Source organism: Saimiri boliviensis, chromosome 2 (genome assembly GCF_048565385.1).
Source record: "Saimiri boliviensis isolate mSaiBol1 chromosome 2, mSaiBol1.pri, whole genome shotgun sequence".
Lineage (NCBI taxonomy): Eukaryota > Metazoa > Chordata > Mammalia > Primates > Cebidae > Saimiri > Saimiri boliviensis.
In genome coordinates, this window is record NC_133450.1 from 55,018,493 (window position 1) to 55,035,846 (window position 17,354).

The following is a 17,354-nucleotide window of genomic DNA, read 5'->3' on the forward strand; positions in this document are numbered from 1 at the left end:
AGTGCTGAGTCACTTTGATCTTCAGTGATTAGCTTTCCTTATTAAAAAGCTATAGTAATAAACAATAACATTAATAGAAATAATGTTAGTTGAAATGATTTCTTAATTTAGATAATTTAGCAGATTCTTTAGAACAGGGCTTCCCAACCCCTAGGCCACACAGCCTGGCTTGTTAGGAACCACATCACACAGCAAGAGGTGAGCAGGTGGGTGAGTGAAGCCAACCTCGACCTCCTGTCAAATCAGGAGCGGCATAGGAGTAGGAACCCTACCTACTGTGAAGTGTACATGCAAGGGATCTAGGTTGTACACTTCCTATGAGAATCTAATTATAAATGTAATACACTTGAATCATCCTAAAACCATCTCCCCACCCATCTGTGGAAAAACTGTCTTCCACGAAACTGGTTCCTGGTGCCAAAAAGGTTGGGGACTGCTGCCTTAGAACATGTTACGTGATTTTGCTTACCTGTCTTAATATGCTTCAAACACATTTTTGATTGTTATAGTAAATACAGCAGGAAGCTTTATCAGATATTTTTGATAAAAATTATTCACTGTTTTAATTCTACAGAAATCCTGGATAAAACAGAACGTCTTCATGCCTTGAAAGAAATTGTTAAGAAATTTCATCCTGTAAACTATGATGTATTCAGATACGTGATAACACATCTAAACAGGTATTTTTCTTTTTTGGGGGTTTTTTTTGGCAAATAAACTGCACTACACATTTCAAACATGTAAACTTTATAAATTGGATAATTAACAGAAAAGAGGACTCAGACTAAGCATACAGTTGAATTTTAGTTTTCTAATTTATATCTAAAAAGATGTGATTAGTTTTGTACATGTAATGATTATATAAATAGTATGTGTGGCAAGTATATTTTCTTTTTTTACCACATTCTCTGTAGGATCTTAGAATTTTAGTTATGAAATGACACTTTGATAATTAACCAGATCAACCTATTTGGAATTGGAAAAGGGTTTGGTTTGAAAAATTGCTAGTTCTGTGACCTTGGGCAAATTACGTATTCTTGCTAAGTCTCAATTGTCTAATTGTAAAGATGAGAATAACAACACTTCACAAAGTTGTTCTGAGGACTAAATGGAATTATTAGTATTTATACTAATTTTTTCAAAAGTCTCCTCTTCATAGTATTTTCTACTGGCATTTTAATGAACTGTAGTTTAAGTTTTTTTCTAACTAATAGTATCAACACCGAAACCAAGTACATTTTAGCCTGTACCTCTTAAAAGAGGATTAACCAATGTTTAAAGCTTACTATTACTAGCAATGTACTATAAAATTGTGTTAACATTTCTTACAACGTTTCCCTGAGAAAATACCAGCATACATAATACTGTAGTATAGTTAGTGGAATTTTCATTTTTGAAAAGTACAATGCTGTATGAGAGGTTGGTGGTGTGGCAACAGATGTGCACAGGGTACTATAAATAGGAGACCTTGTCCAATATGGATTGTAGGGATGGTTTATTGTCTAACTGAAAGAAGAGTGTCTGACTTCATCGGCAAAGGGCTAAGCATGTTCAAAGAATCAGTACTGGTCACCATCAGCATTATTTTTACATACTGACTATTCCAGAAGGGCTCTAATGTCACAGCAGTTAACAATACAGCCAGAAGCATATTTGATGCATTGAGGAACAGCAGAGGCCTCTGTGACTGGAACAGAGTGAAGGATGGGCAGAGTAAAAGATAAGGGTCAGTATGGGAAGAGGGACAGAACTATTCAGAGTGTGGTCCATACCACCAACCAGTCATACAGCATTGTACTTTTTTTAAAAGGAAATTTCACTACAATATTATATATGCTGGTATTTTCGTAGGGAAAGGTTATAAGAAATGTTAACAATTTTATACTATATTGATAGTAAACAGTATAGCTATAAACATTGGTTAATATTCCTTAAAATTGTGTATTAACAAGATAAAGAGATTGCTTCAGAATGCAAAATGTAAATCACATATCCCTAAGTATACTGTTGAGTTCAGCTGACATTTTATTGGGCAGGGAAAGGCAGGCTTTCTTTTTTTCTTTTTTTCTTTTTTCTTTGAGATGAAGTCTCATTCTGTCACCCAGGCTGGAGTGTAACCTCTGCCTAAAGTGATCCTCCTGCCCCAGCCTCGCGAGTAGCTGGGACCACAGACAGGTGCCACCACACACGGCTTATTTTTGTATTTTTGTTTGAGACGGGGTTTCGCCATGTTGCCCAGAACTCCTGAGCTCAAGCGATCTGTGGGCCTCAACCTCCCAAAGTGCTAGGGAGGGGAAGGCTTTCTTAATGGAAGAAGCATAGTATGATTCTCTCTGTTACTCTGAGTGGTATGGGATACTGGAGAGTAGAACAATGGAATATATAATCAGACTTAAATTTTAGAAAGAACATTCAAGCAGACTGTAATTGGATAATACCAGGCACTGTGCTAAGTGCTTAGGGACACAGCAGTGAAGCAAATACTCATGAGTTTACATTCTAGTATGGGAGAAAAACAAATATAAATGTATAATGGATGACTGGCAAATCAAAAAGGTTGTAAAAATTAATGGGTGTTATTATTCTTCAGTATATTCTCTTTTACTCTTCACATCCAGTGAGTGTCAAATCAGTTTTTTCTCCTAATTATTTTTCTACTTTATTTCCCTTGCCACTGCTTTAGTTCAAGCTTTATCATTTCTCATTTAGGGGCCTCCAGTTTAGTTGTAATGGAGTTCTTTCTCTGCCAACTTTCTCTTCTGATCTTCCCTTGATCCTGACGCTAGAATGATCTTTGTAAAAGATCTTTCTGTAAAGATCACATCTGATTAGATAGCACCCTATTTCCTTAAGATAAAATCCAAATTATTTAATACTGAGTGATCTGGTTCTGACTTCGTTTACATCTCTTTACCTTTTCCCCTACACAACAAGTAAGCTCTGCTATATTAAACTAATAACAGTTAACCAGAAGTTTCTCCACAGTAAGCTGTTTTAACAAGCCCTCCAGGAAGTTCTGATACACACTAACCACTGTTTTTACCGAATTTCCCTTTCTTCCTACCATTCTTCTCATGCCTGTCATCCTTGACTCAATTGAAACATTACCTCTTTCAGGAAACCTTTCCTAGCCACCCTCATCTTTAACTGATTTAGTACCCCTTTTTTGTACTTTCTGACTCTTTAGTTAGACCTGATGCCCATACCCTTACATCTTTCAACTTTATAGGTATTTGCAGAAACTAGCACTTGTGTACTACATAGAAACACCAAACTGGGCCTAGTAGTCACTTTGCATCTTTAAACAAAAAGTTATTTTTATTCTGAATATTCTAATTTAGTCTTTTAACAAATAGCTATGACTTTTATCATATAATACATGTTTGTAAGCCACATACTTGACCTTAGATGAGCAACTTCTGTATTTGCGGGTTTTCTATTGCTTTCAAGTGAAAAATTTTTTGAACCATAAAACGTAAGATTTTTCATGCTTCCCTGCATGCTTTCTTTTGGCAGGGGGCAGGGGGTGGAGACAGAGTCTTGCTTTGTCGCCCAGACTGGAGTGCGGTGGCATAATCTCCACTCACTGCAACCTCTGCCTCCTGGGTTCAAGAGATTCTCCTGCCTCAGCCTCCTGAGTAGCTGGGATTACAGGTGCGCACCACCATGCCTGGCTAATTTTTGTGTTTTTAGGAGAGACAGGGTTTCACCACTTCTGGCCAGGCTGAGCTCGAACTCCTGACCTCAGGCAGTCCACCTGACTTGGCCTCCCAAAATGCTGGAATTATAAGCATGAGTCACCATGCGTGGTTCCTGCATACTTCTGATTGTGGTCTTTATGTGTGAGATGAAGGGGCTGGATAAACTCACTAAGATCCTTCTCAGTGTAATAATTTGTAATTATAGTCCAAGATTTGCCTCTTATGTTTCTTGTTTATTAAAGATAATGGTAGAAATTCTTTCTCAGGTTTAAAGGACTAGATGTAAATCGGTTCATAAATGTATAACCACTTATAAATTGTTAGTCCATAAGAATTTTAAGGTGGCAAGTGTTAGAAACTCAGAGTTATCCTTCAGATGAAATTGATAAACAAGATACTGAAAGATTTAAAAAATTGTTCTGGCCAGGCACTGTGGCTCACACCTGACATGGGTGGATCACTTGATGTCAGGACTTTGAGACCAAGGCCAACATGATGAAACCCCATCACCACTAAAAATACAAAAGTTAACTGGGCATGGTGGTTAGCACGTGTAATCCTAGCTACTCTGGAGGCCGGGGCGGGAGAATTGCTTGAATTGCCAGGAGGGGTAGATTTCAGTGAGCAGAAATCATGCTGTTGCACTTTAGCCAGGCTGATAGAGCAAGACTTGGTGTCAAAAAAAAGAAAAAAGAAAAAAAAAAAAAGATTGTCTTATGGAATGCCGACAACCAGTTGTTGGTTTTTGTTTTTGTTTAAGTTAAAAATTATTGGCTGGGTGTGGTGGCTCACTCCTGTAATCCCAACACTTTGGGAGGCTGGAGGATCACTTGAGACCAGGATTTGAGACCAGTCTGAGCAACTAGACTCAATTCAAAGCAAGGGAGGGAGGGAGGGAAAGAGTGGAAGAGGGAGGAAAGAGAGAGAGGGGAAGAAAGGAGGGAGGGAGGGAGGGAAGGAATGGAGAAGAGAGAGGGAGGGAAAGAAAGAAGGGAGAGAGGGATGGGACAAAAGGAAGGAGAGAAAGAAAGGAAGGAAGGAGAGAAAGAGAGAAAGGAAGGAAGGAGGGAAGGGAGGGCAGGAAGGAAGGAAGGAAAGGTAGGAAGGAAAATTAGCCTGATACTAGTGTTAAATACCTATGATAGTAATTTTTCCAAAGCTGGTTGAGAGAGATGGCTTACTCCGGTTTATCTTTTCATCTCCCACAGTAGTCAAAGAAGTTGCATATACGATTAGAGTTTGTTGTTTCTGTTTCCAGAAATTCATTAAAATCTGTCACATCAGGAAAAGTTTTTTACATACGAATTAAAGATGCTTCCTTGCGTAAATTTTTAAATCCCATGTTTGAAGTAGGATAAAAGGTAACACTAAATTTGAGATCATATCTAGCTCTGGAATTCTGTGATTGTAATGAGTTTTGATTTCTAAATGTTTTTTCCTTTCATAATTTCAGGGTTAGTCAGCAAAATAAAATCAACCTAATGACAGCAGACAACTTATCCATCTGTTTTTGGCCAACTTTGATGAGACCTGATTTTGAAAATCGAGAGTTTCTGTCTACTACTAAGATTCATCAGTCTGTTGTTGAAACATTCATTCAACAGTGTCAGTTTTTCTTTTACAATGGAGAAATTGTAGAAACAACCAACATTGTGGCTCCACCACCACCTTCGAATCCAGGACAGTTGGTGGAACCAATGGTACCACTTCAGTTGCCGCCACCATTGCAACCTCAGCTGATACAACCACAATTACAAACGGATCCTCTTGGTATTATATGAGTAGGAATTGATTGCAAACAGGCTGGATTTGGACAAAAAGCAAATCTAGACATGCATGTTTCAGGGTTCAAGTAGTATACTTCATGTTTCATACAGATAATTCACATTCAAAATGATGACATTTTCTCTTTGAACTAGATGGTATTCCTTATTCACTTACATTACAAATCTAAGAACATGTGAAAAGCATGACTGGAGAGGTTTAATTTTTATAAACAAAAATAGCTATAAAATACAAAGCTGCTGCTGCATGCAACCTTATTGCAATCAGTATATCATTCCTGTGGCAATTTCTGTCACATTATATTGTGAATAAAATTTTTCTATAGAAATTAAATGATTTAAAAACTCACCTATATGAAACATTTAATGCTTTTCAGCCTGCTTTCTGGCTGATTTTGTTATTTGATGTGCTAATTTGGGCAACTTAATTTACCTTCTGGCAGTCAGTGTAGATAACTAAAAGCCCAGTTAAGCATTTAAAATTTCAGGCTACTGAGGCCATGCTTGGGATGTTGTTTGAAAGAACGGAAAAATACACTTGACATATTTCACATTTCTGTACCTTCATCTTTACTTCCAAATAAACCTGTGGTTGATTTGATGAGGGATAAATGAACCTAATTCTTTTATACACATACCAAGGACATGCTTGTGGCTAAAGTAAGTTGATGATGTTGTGCAAAGGATAGTTGTCACCAACTCGTTTCTTTATGGTCCATAATGAGATAAACATTTTGTATACTGTTAATTCTGTAAACAGATGCATGTTCAAAAGATCTATGATGGTCTTGTAATCTTAATCTAATATATTTTAGATATTTTAATTTTTTCCCTCTTGGGGAATACGTTTAGTATAGTGTAGAAAATACTTCATGACATTTTCATATAAGGTTATATAACTTTTCATACATAAACATGAAATTTGTTGTAGAAAATTCTTTAAACCAAACATTTAAATCTAGAACTTCAATTTAATTTGTTCCTTGAATCTATTTTTATGTGGCCCTTAAAAACATATCCAAAAAACCCATTGCTAATACAGCAATAAAAATACTTTGGGTACTGACAGACTCTTTGGAGTGTTTATATTACAAATTTGTATTCATGTTCTTTTCTGTGATGTGTTGTACTAAAATCTAAAACGGCTTTTGCACCATTTTTAAGCCAATTTTTTTCCTTTGATGTTGGTACCAGAATTACTATAAATGACTGCTGCTTTTGGGGGTAAACATTTTGTTAGTGCAGATAAAACCAGAACACTAAATTGTGGATAAAATTTTCAGAATAGGTGGCACAGGTAAATTTTGCTAGGTTATATTTTGTGTAGTAAAGAAAAAAATCTTTGGTCAATGTTATAATCTTAATTGAGACTACAATTTTAATATTATCTTACATGTATTATAGTAAATAGATGATTTTCAGATTCAAGGCTCCTAAGAGTTTGATTTGCTCCATTTTTTTCTAAAATAAATATTGTCTTTCCCAACCATTATGTTCTAGGTATTGTACTTCCAATTTTAACTTCAGAACGAAGATGTTGACGTGCACCAAGCTGCTGTTGAAGTACATGTATATTATAAATTATCTTATTTGTGTTATACTCTTACATGTTATCTTTTCTAAGAAAACAAAGTCCCTATTATTCCTATTGCAAAGCACACAGGAATTAAGAAAATACAGTAATTTAAAAAAAATCCGGTAAATGTAGTATTCTTAACCTGTTCTATATTACTTATGCCTATTGTCTATATAGCTTTAATTTATAGTTGTCAGTTTAACTATTGGCATGTCTGGCAAAGAAAATTAAACTTTAAGAGTTTTATAAACTGTTTCTAGGTTGCTAAAGAATTTATTTTTCTACTATATATGGTATAGACAAAGCATCAAACTATGTACAGGAAAAAAGCCTGACTATTTCTATTGGAAGTAGGCTGAAAAAGAGAATTTTCAAAACTGTTCATGTCTTCAGTTCATTCTGTCATAACTTTGCTATTGTAATATGTGAATACCAGTTTATTTAAGCTGTTCTTTTATACTGTATTAATTTAATGTTCATCTGCATTTATTACCATTTTTGTTATTAAAACTAGCATTTACCATTTTTCACATTAACCCACCTTGCACCTTCCCCCAAACTTACCTCCACTTTTCTATGCATTCTATCATTGATTGGATACACTTCATAGTGAGTCATTTAAATATTCTACATTTGGTTCAGTTAACCAGTAGGTAACAGTTATTGAAAATTAAAGTACAGTTTAAAGCTCAGTCTGTTACACTGAATTGATTGTGTTTGTTTTTGCCAAGGGTTTAGATATGTTTTTAAATACTAGAAACATCTAAAAACAGAATAACATAATTAAACTTTTTTCTGGTAAGTGACTGGAAGGTTTCACTGTTTAGGGACCTGTCATGTGAGACTTCTTAAAGGTTTAAAAGACTAGTAGGATAGTCTCATAATTGTGCATAAACATCAAGGCATTATATTTTACAATACTGAATAAAATTTCATCTACACACATGTTGCCATTGTTTCATTTAAGGTTCAGTGCTTATAGTTAATACAATATTGGACCTAACAGGATCTAGATTAGCAATATAAAGAAGCATAGTGGTACTCTGTTTCACATTTTCAGTAGATTTATTAGAAGTCAAATTCTATTCAACAGACACTTACTAGGATATACAACTAATTTAAGATAAAATTCCAGGCACAGTGTATTTTCTTTTGAAATGGTATATGTTAGTAGTGCATCTTCCCCTTAACATTTACTGTGTAAATACTGCAGGTAACAGCAATCTAAGTTAGCCAAAAAGCAGCTTTTTTTCATACTGTATGTAAATAATGTAGACCTGTTTTTTTGTTTCGTTTTGTTTTGTTTTGTTTTTGAGGTACTGGAATCTAATTAATAATATCTCTTAGATATAAACAAAAGGGAACAATTGGAATAAGAATTTAGGCCTTAGCTTCCATGGTGATTTTTAGTTTTTTATACAGTAATAATTGTGATGCTATTTGTCAACTGGATATAAATATATATATAATTTTAAAAAGTCAAAAGTGCTTTTGTTTCTTTGTTTATAATTAATGTAATTTTTGTGCTTCACCCACAGGATGCTGCAGTAAATTAAATATCAGTGAAGCTTCTGATGTATAAAGAATGCTATGAATAAAACATTAAGAAGCTGTGTAATTTTAAGTTATAGTTGCCTCTATTTTTACCATTTCATTGGTAAAAATTAGCTAATTTTTTCAAGTAAAATATGAAAAATAAAAATGCAAATTTATCAATATGGAAATTTTATTAAGAAGATGTATTATTGAGTTTTCACTGTATCTGGAAAGGAGATTCAAAATTTTTTCTCGGGATGTATGTAGGTGAAAATTCAATTTTTTTTAATTGTTAGGAAAACAAGGTAATGCACGAATTTGTAAGACTCAAATTTTACCTGGATCTGATTTTTGAGCTGTGGCTAGACATTCTTTTGAGCCACTGGAAATATTTTGAAGACTTTTAGTTATAGCAGAGCTGCTAATATTAAAGAATGTATGTCTTCTCTTCATGGTTTGTGATTATGAATCCAAATTTTATGCTATATGTTGTCAATTTGTGGATCTGGTGAGGTCTGTTTGACTTGAATCTTTGTGTTGTCTTGAATTTAATAGTTTTAAGTTACTTAAATTCTTAGACTTAATAGTCTCTAATTTGTTTCAGTGCATATGGAACATGCTTCATTTTTTTTTTATTGTATTAGAACTCTTGAGGCCTTTTCAGGTTATCAAATATCTGAAAGTATAATTTTCTAAGATTTAATAACGGAAGGTACTATTCAAAATCATTTTCTCATGATAGCATCTTTACATAGTATGTAAAGCATTAATATAATATATTCCAACATCCAGTTATTTGATGTGATCCAAGCACCCTGGTCTTTTCAAAGCAGTTAAAATATAATTAACTCTGGGAGTCTCCACTAGTCAGTTGAACTTTGTCATTGTCCTATTTGCATGACTCCATTTTTTTCCTTCACTGTGAATTTTCTTTGTCGGGGGAGAGAGGTGGGGAGAGCCACAGAATCTCATATTCACATCTTATTTAATTGTGTTATATTAGTCTTTTGTGGAAATTCTGTAGGCAGTTAGAATTGAAAAACTAACCAATGTTAATTAGCATTTTAGTTATTACTAAATGCATAGAATTATAATACTTGAAATTAATTTGGTGCTGGCAGTTCTGGTTTAGTCATTGTTACCAGTACTTAGTAGTATTAAGACCTGCAGTGTATGCACGTTTTGAGTAGCTGTCAAAGAATTGTAGTTGAGAAACACCTTGTTTATTCTCACAATTCAGATTTTCTATTCAATTTTGTCTCAAGTAGTAAAAGTTGTTGTGTACAATTTAATAATGGCCCTCCTGTTCTAGTTTCCCTAATAGTTAAGATTTTCTTAGCGTTTTAACCTATTTTTTCAAGTTTATTTTTGTATTAGATTTTATTTGAATAAGTGATGTGGGTTTAGTAATTGACTTATCTGTTCATTGCTCCACTAATTCATACAGATTAGTTTTAATTGTGTATCTGTATTTGCTCGCCAGATCATTTTCTTGGGACCTTGAACTGTGAATGTTTTGTCCTAACCATTTAATATTTTTTAGGTACTTCCTGCAAGTTCTTGAACTACTTTACCAGCTTTAACTTTGGAGCTCTTAGTTTCTTTTCTCCAGATTCTTGGTATTTTATTTTATCCAAATAAACATTTAGCTGTTCTAAGAAGAAGACTTCTTTTTAATTCCCTAAAATAAGTAAAATCAGAAGCAGTACACACTATTATACTGTTATTATTTGTGTAGGACTTGGGTTATTTTTAAGTGTGTAGGTGAAAGGATAAAAAAATACCTATCAGAATGTAGTCTTTAGATACCCTTCTTGGAAATTTTACTTCAAGATTTTTCATTCGTTGGCAATCACAGGCATAGCTGCCAAAACTTTTTTGGTTTATAATATTTGAAGTGAGAGAAACCATTACCAGCAATGTACTTTTAAAATACAAACTAAAACCAGGCATAGTGGCTCATGCTTGTAATCCCAGCATTTTGGGAGGGTGAGGTGGGCACATCACTTGAGGTCTGGGGTTTGAGACCAGTCGGCCAATATGGCAAGACCCCGTATCTACTAAAAATATAAAATCTAGCCCAGCATGGTGTGGGTGCTTATAGTTCCAGCTACTCAGGAGGCTGAGGCATGAAAATCGCTTGCACCTGGTTAGGGGAGGTGACACTGAACCAAAATGAAACCACTTCATTCCAGCCTGGGAGATAAAGGGAGACCCCTGTCTCAAAAAAATACCCACTAAAATGTTTTATCCGGTACTTTATAATTACAAAGTGACTATTGTGTAAAATTTTTATGGCATTAGCAGACTTTTTGGGGGGAAAGACAGTGTCTTTGGCTTTGCAGGCCATATGATCTCTGTGGCACTTAACTCCGTTGTAGTGCACAAACAGCCATAATGCAGAAATGAAAGGAATATGACTGTTCCAATAAAACTGTCTATAAAAAACTAGCAGCAGATCAGATTTGGTCCACAGACATTATTGACTGATCCTGGTATAGATTGTTAGTAAAATTAGCTTCTCCAACTTTTATCTATGGAATATTTTATGATAGATTAACTCAATATAGGTTGGAGTAAAATTTTACACAGAATAATTACCGTCTGTTCCTTTTATTCTTGTTTCCAATGGAAATTCTCTTTTAGTTTACTTAGTACTAAGTAAATGAGAGCTACGTGAAATGGTTATTTTAAAAGCTCTTATTAAAAACTGCATCTGAAAGGTAGGACTGGTGATACAGTTATACACATCAGAACTGATTTGTTTTCAACAGCCTTATTAAGGATAACTTAATGATTTTTCCAGGCAGTAATTACATCTCCGCATTCTATACATCATGACCACATAGTATTTCAATAAATTATGGCATAGATTAATGAAGTTATTAACACTTAACAAAATCATGTCCATAATTAATCTAAAAGTATGTGATCATTATTTAATGGGTGGTCTCTCCAATGTTGTAGGCTTCACTCACCAGGCAAATTCCTTTGGAGAATGCATATAGAAGGGAAACTATGTGTACTGATGGTTAGCAGGCCTTTATTCAGAAGATAAATTTGAAAGAGAATTCATAATGGAGAGAAACATAAATTTGGTAATTGTGGGAAGTTCTTCCAAGTCACACCTCAGTGAATGTCGGCGAACATCCCAGAGAAAGAAATTTTATAATGCTCCCAACTTCGAATGATTTGACTCAAGGTTTTTCCAACTTTACAATGGTGAGAAAGCCATATACACTCAGTGCACTGCTTGACTTACAATGGGTTTATCAGGACTTGGTCTAATCATAAAGTGAGGAATATATATGTGTTAAATATTGCAGGGGAAAGGGTCAGTAGAAGATTACATATCTGTACCATAATGCTTGTGCTATAGAGACCTATGAATGTATTAAAATGGCTTTCACCTATAAATTGGTCTCATTGCACATCAGAGCATTCACACTGGCAAGTCACAATTCATTGTACACCAGAATGTCATACTGAAGACAGCAGACTCTCACATAGTGTGGAAAGGCTGTCAACCGCAAATTAAACTTGCTTATTGAATGGTAGCCATCCTCTATAATGGCCCCAAATGATCCTAGCTCCTAGTTAACTACTTGCATGGTCCCCTACTTCAGTGTACCAAAATTGGTTATGACCTCAAGCATTTTTTGTGAATACTTAAATGGAATTTAAAAGAAGCCAAAATTGTTTATGCATGTTTTTTTGTTTGTTTGTTTGTTTTTTAACCACAGCTCCCAGATACTTACACCTGTCTCAGACGACCTTTACTTGCAGAAAGCCAAATTCCTATGTAGTTAGAATATAAGTGGCTTACAGCAACAAGAAGGGATTTCCACTTACAGTAATGTAAGATGATTTGGACCAACCCTCCAACCGAAGGCATCTAGACAAAATGGAGAAAATGGTTTCCCCCAAAAAATCCATTTGAAGGCCATTAGAAAGCTAGTGAGACAGCACAAAGTTACGACCAGAAGTTGGGAGAGAACACCCAGGATAGATGAGCATGTTTTGGGGGCCATTTTCTCCTTGGGTTTTTTGGAGAATGCTGGAGGAGCTATCCCAGAGGATCACAGCACATCTGATGGCGTCCTACAGACATAAGTGAATAGGAATTGGAGTTCTTTTAAAGCTTTAAAGTGTTTCTACAGTTTTGCAAATTGGATGTTTACCACAAAATAAGGCATGTGTGGAGACAAGACAACATGAATCAAAGACAATACCGATTTTAAAATATGCTTACTTAGTCCAACGAGATAAAAGTCAAAATGAAGAATTTAACATATCTGGAAAATACAGAAAAGTTGCCAATATTTAAGAACCAAACATAATATGAGCTGAAATCAGGAACTCATTATTGTGATGGATTACTTAAAGCTGAAGATAGAATTCTTGAACTGAAAGACTGGCGAGAAGAAAATAGAACAAGAAATGAAAGAACATAAAATATAGAAGATAAGAAATGTTTATCATAAATTTCACATTCCAGCAAAACAGAGTAAGGCAGAAGTAATATATTAATAGATAATTAGATCTTTCCATAGCTGTCAAGATAAGCAACTGATCTGGGGAGACTTCTGAATGAATCCCAAGCAAGAAAGAAAAATCCATACCTAAGCATATTATAATAAAACTGAAAAATAGGAAAAAAAAGTTTAAAAGCAACCAGAGAGAAATTATCTTCAAAATTGTACCTTCACTGAAAGATACTTAATAACAGAAACCAAAAAATAATGAAGTGGTGTCTTTACCTAGAATTTAATGCCTAACAAAAATAATCTTTAACATATGGACACAGGAAGGGGAGCATCACACACTAGGGTCTGTTGGGGGGAAATAGGGGAGGGACAGCGGGGAGTGGGGAGTTGGAGAGAGAGAGTTTGGGGAGAAATGCCAGATACAGGTGAAAGGGAGGAAGGCAGCAAATCACACTGCCCTGTGTGTACCTATGCAACTATCTTGTATGTTCTTGACATGTACCCCAAAACCTAGAATGCAACAAAATATATATATATAAATTTTAAAAATGTAAAATAAAAGATGTTTTTAAGAAAAGTAGAAAATTCTGCAATGAAATACTAAATTATGCCTTTATAAATCCGAGGGTTTATTAGGAATAAGAGATTTTCAGGCAAGAGAACTACCCCCAGGTGGAATGTTGATATTTAAAAATGAATAAAAAGCAACAGAAATGGCAAATATGTGGTTAAATCTAAGTGTTAATGTTAAAAACAATTTCTTATGGATTTAAATATATAATGAATTAAAGTATCTAAATCAGAAGAGATGTAACTAGTTCATGTTCAAAAGTCTTTAGGAAGGTATTAAAAGGAAAAAATAGTTGGTTTAACTTCAAAAATCAATCATTGTAACTCATCACATTTACAGAATAAGGAGAAAGTATGGTGCTGACAGACAAAAGCATTTTATTAAAAAATTACACAGATACTAGTAAACTGGTATTGCCATACCATTATGACACAGAGTCGAATACCTCATAATAGTGAAGCAAAAAGCATCACTAGTGATAGAGAATATTTGATAATGATGAAAGTATCAACTAAGGAGGAAGAAACAGCAGTTCTAAATTTGTAGCATCTGATAACAGCATTAAAATAAATAAAGCAAAAACTGAAATACAAGATGAGAGAAAAGTCCACATAGGAGATTAACACATCTCATGACTGGAACAAGCAATTTTTAAAAAGTCAGTAATGATATAAAAGATTTAAACCAGACAGCAAACATGACATAATGGATTTATATTAGACAATGCATTTCCATGATTTGTAGCAATAATGATAATTGTAGCAATTTCCATTAAAAAAATTACAAAATTGATCATATTCTGAACCACAAAAAAATTGAATAGTTTGAGATCTGCACAGTTCTCTGGTCATGTTAGAATTAAGATAAAAATCAGTCACAAGAAGATAAAATTCCCAATGTTTGGAAATCAGGCATCAAACAGAAAATGAAAAATAGAAATGCTTGGAACTAAAAGATAGTGAAAACAATCTTGTGTGAGTTAAAATTGTGGGAGGTAGCTATAGCCATGCTTAGGAGAATGCATGGCTTTGAATGCATATATTAGGAAATCTGAAAAAATTATCAGAAAATAAAGATGAAGGAAATAGAAAATAAATGTACAGAATAAAGACATCACCCTTACTTTTGAAAAGAAAAATAAGGAGAGTTACCTATATTGTTACCTACGACAGCATAATAAATGGTACTGGAGCTTATGGCAGTCCCCAATAAAATGACATAGATTTGAGTTGTGTAGCAGTCTGTGCCATCTGCAGCTGAGAATTATATACCTTTTGAAAAACAGTTATTGGCATGTTTCTTTCTGTCCCCTGGAAAACACAGCATGAACATGGGCTATCAAGTGACCATGAGCTAGAACTACCTATGATGAGCTTAGTTCCTTCAAATTCATTAAGTCATAATTTCAGATAGATCGAGCAACAGTCTATCAGAAGACTGAAATTTTATTTATTGCATTTTAGGTTTTGGGGTACATGTGAAGAACATGCAAGATTGTTGCATAGGTACACACATGGCAGTGTGATTTGTTAAGACTGAAATATTAATCTGTGACTGGGCAATTGCAGGGACACAGAACCCAATTAAACTGCATGAGCAAGTAGTTTGGACCCCCATCTCATCAATCACTGTTGCACTAGTGCCTCTTCCTCAGCTCAAAACCACATCCGTGGGGCAGACTTGGAAGTGCACTGTTCAGATCTCCTTTTGAGAAAAAGCTGCTTACTGGATTGCAGTCAGTTGCAGTCTTCAGCTGCAGCCCTTTCAGAATCCACTGTGACATTTAAACTCAAGACATACTATACCTGAGCACCTATAGCCAATAATCAAGCATGGGGTGGGAGTGGGACAGGTATTAAGATCTCAACATTTTTGCCCACCATGGTCTTGTTTTTGGGAAATTCTTATGCTTAAATTCCTTTTGGATTGGCCAAGATTTTCTCAGAGCTGCACTGAGAAATCTCTCCAATCCTCTCTTTCCCACTATCACATGTATCAGTCTTGCATTGTTATCTAAAGGATTTTGCTAACTATTCCTGCTTCCTCTTACTTTTATTTTTCACAGACATTTTCACAGATACATTTCTTGTACCTCTTACTCTACCTTGGTGTCTGCTTCTCTGTACTAGGAGTGTTCTGAGAAAGCAGGTGCTAAAATGAGGCTTTGGGGGCATGGATCACTTACCACCCACCTGGCAAGGAAGACCCTATTTTGAGTGGTATGTTGGATATGAACAGATCCTAGCATAAGATGGCAGGCCACTTTCACCCATGGTGACTTGGGAAAATGTTCCAGTGGAGAATGCCATGTTGGATTTAATGACTCTAGTGTTTGAAAGATACATAGAAAACAAAGCATACTAGTTCAATGAGACTGGCAGGCTATTATAGACAATTGGCCCTACAAAACGATAGTGAGAAGCTGAATATGGATAACAAACAAAGGCTAAGAGCCTTTAGCAATTTACAAAGAGACTAGTCTCCCACAGTGAAAGAGTGGACACAGCTAAGAAGTAAATTCAGGATTTAATACTTAGGATCACAGACTTTCAAAGGAAATTAAATGCTCAACCAAATAAAAATCTGTTATGCTAAGGCCAGCATCCTGGTTGTTAATGACAGGAAACCCAGAAAATAGAATGGAGACATCTGGATGGATGACCAAAGAATTGTGGCTGTGCAGATTCCCTGAACTCACAGAGGTGACAGAGGTATCTCAACCTTCCTGATTAAGAATTAATGTTCTGCCTTTGCAAGAAGACACCACAAAAATATTACCCCTGTAAAGCAACAGGTATTCTCCTCAGAAGCAGCTCCCACCTCCTGTCAGTTGTCAGGCCAATAGCCAGTGTCACATCTCTGCACTACCTGGCTAGGGACTTGTGGGCCTGAAAGAGGACAGATTATACCCCAAAAGAGCTGCAAAAATTACCTTGCACGTACAAGCAAGAGCTAGGTGAGTACCTTTAGCTGTGTGCTTTATATAAAGGAAGCTAGATCATAAAACTGGATAAGCAGTAATTCATTGACAGGGCACTCTGTAGCAATATGGGATTTAATACTCTGGCAGGCCCCAGGGGATGGGGCAAACTAAGGTTGGCTGTTAGAAGCCCAAAGAAAGCAATAACCCACAGTGAGCAAAATTGAAATGCCTGAGTTGCCATGGCAGACAGTGGAGGAAATGATTAAAAGGTTGAGGAGCATAAACATGCTGGAAAAGATTATTTATGTAAGGCCAGACCCGCAAAAAGAATGTTTCACGAGAGGGTCCAGAGAACACATTATTCACCTGGGCCTAATTCTCCATCAGACACAGTAGGCACAGTGCCTAGGACCCACAGCAATTTAGGGGTCCACAAAAATGTTTCCTTTTAAAATCAGAAGAAAAAAACAACTTTTAGATTAAAGAAAATGCTTTAATATATAATACTAGTATTTTTATATTTATATGAGTAAAAATATAATTTTTAATACTTTACTATTTTTAATAAAGTATTAAAGATAATATTTTTAATTGTTATATTTATTATTTTAAATATAATAATTATATTATTTTTAATAAAGTATTAAAATTATATTTTTACTGGTATAAATACAAAAATTAATATAAATACAATAAATATAAATACAAAAATAAATATAAATACAATAAAGAACTACATTATGATTTTCATGGGTCCATGATGCAGTTTTTCATTG

At 34.9% G+C, this 17,354-nt stretch overlaps 1 protein-coding gene across 2 annotated transcripts in view; it reads left to right on the forward strand.

The window, feature by feature from the left end:
* ARHGAP5 (Rho GTPase activating protein 5) overlaps nt 1-8,546 on the forward strand; it is a 71,675-nt gene extending 63,129 nt beyond the window's left edge. For both annotated transcript variants that reach the window (XM_039469069.2, XM_003924220.4), the window contains exons 6-7: nt 575-680; nt 5,155-8,546. In XM_039469069.2, the coding sequence (XP_039325003.1) occupies nt 575-680; nt 5,155-5,482 (434 nt within the window). In that variant the 3' untranslated portion in view covers nt 5,483-8,546. The remainder of the gene's footprint in view (nt 1-574; nt 681-5,154) is intronic.
* Nucleotides 8,547-17,354: the final 8,808 nt, after the last annotated feature.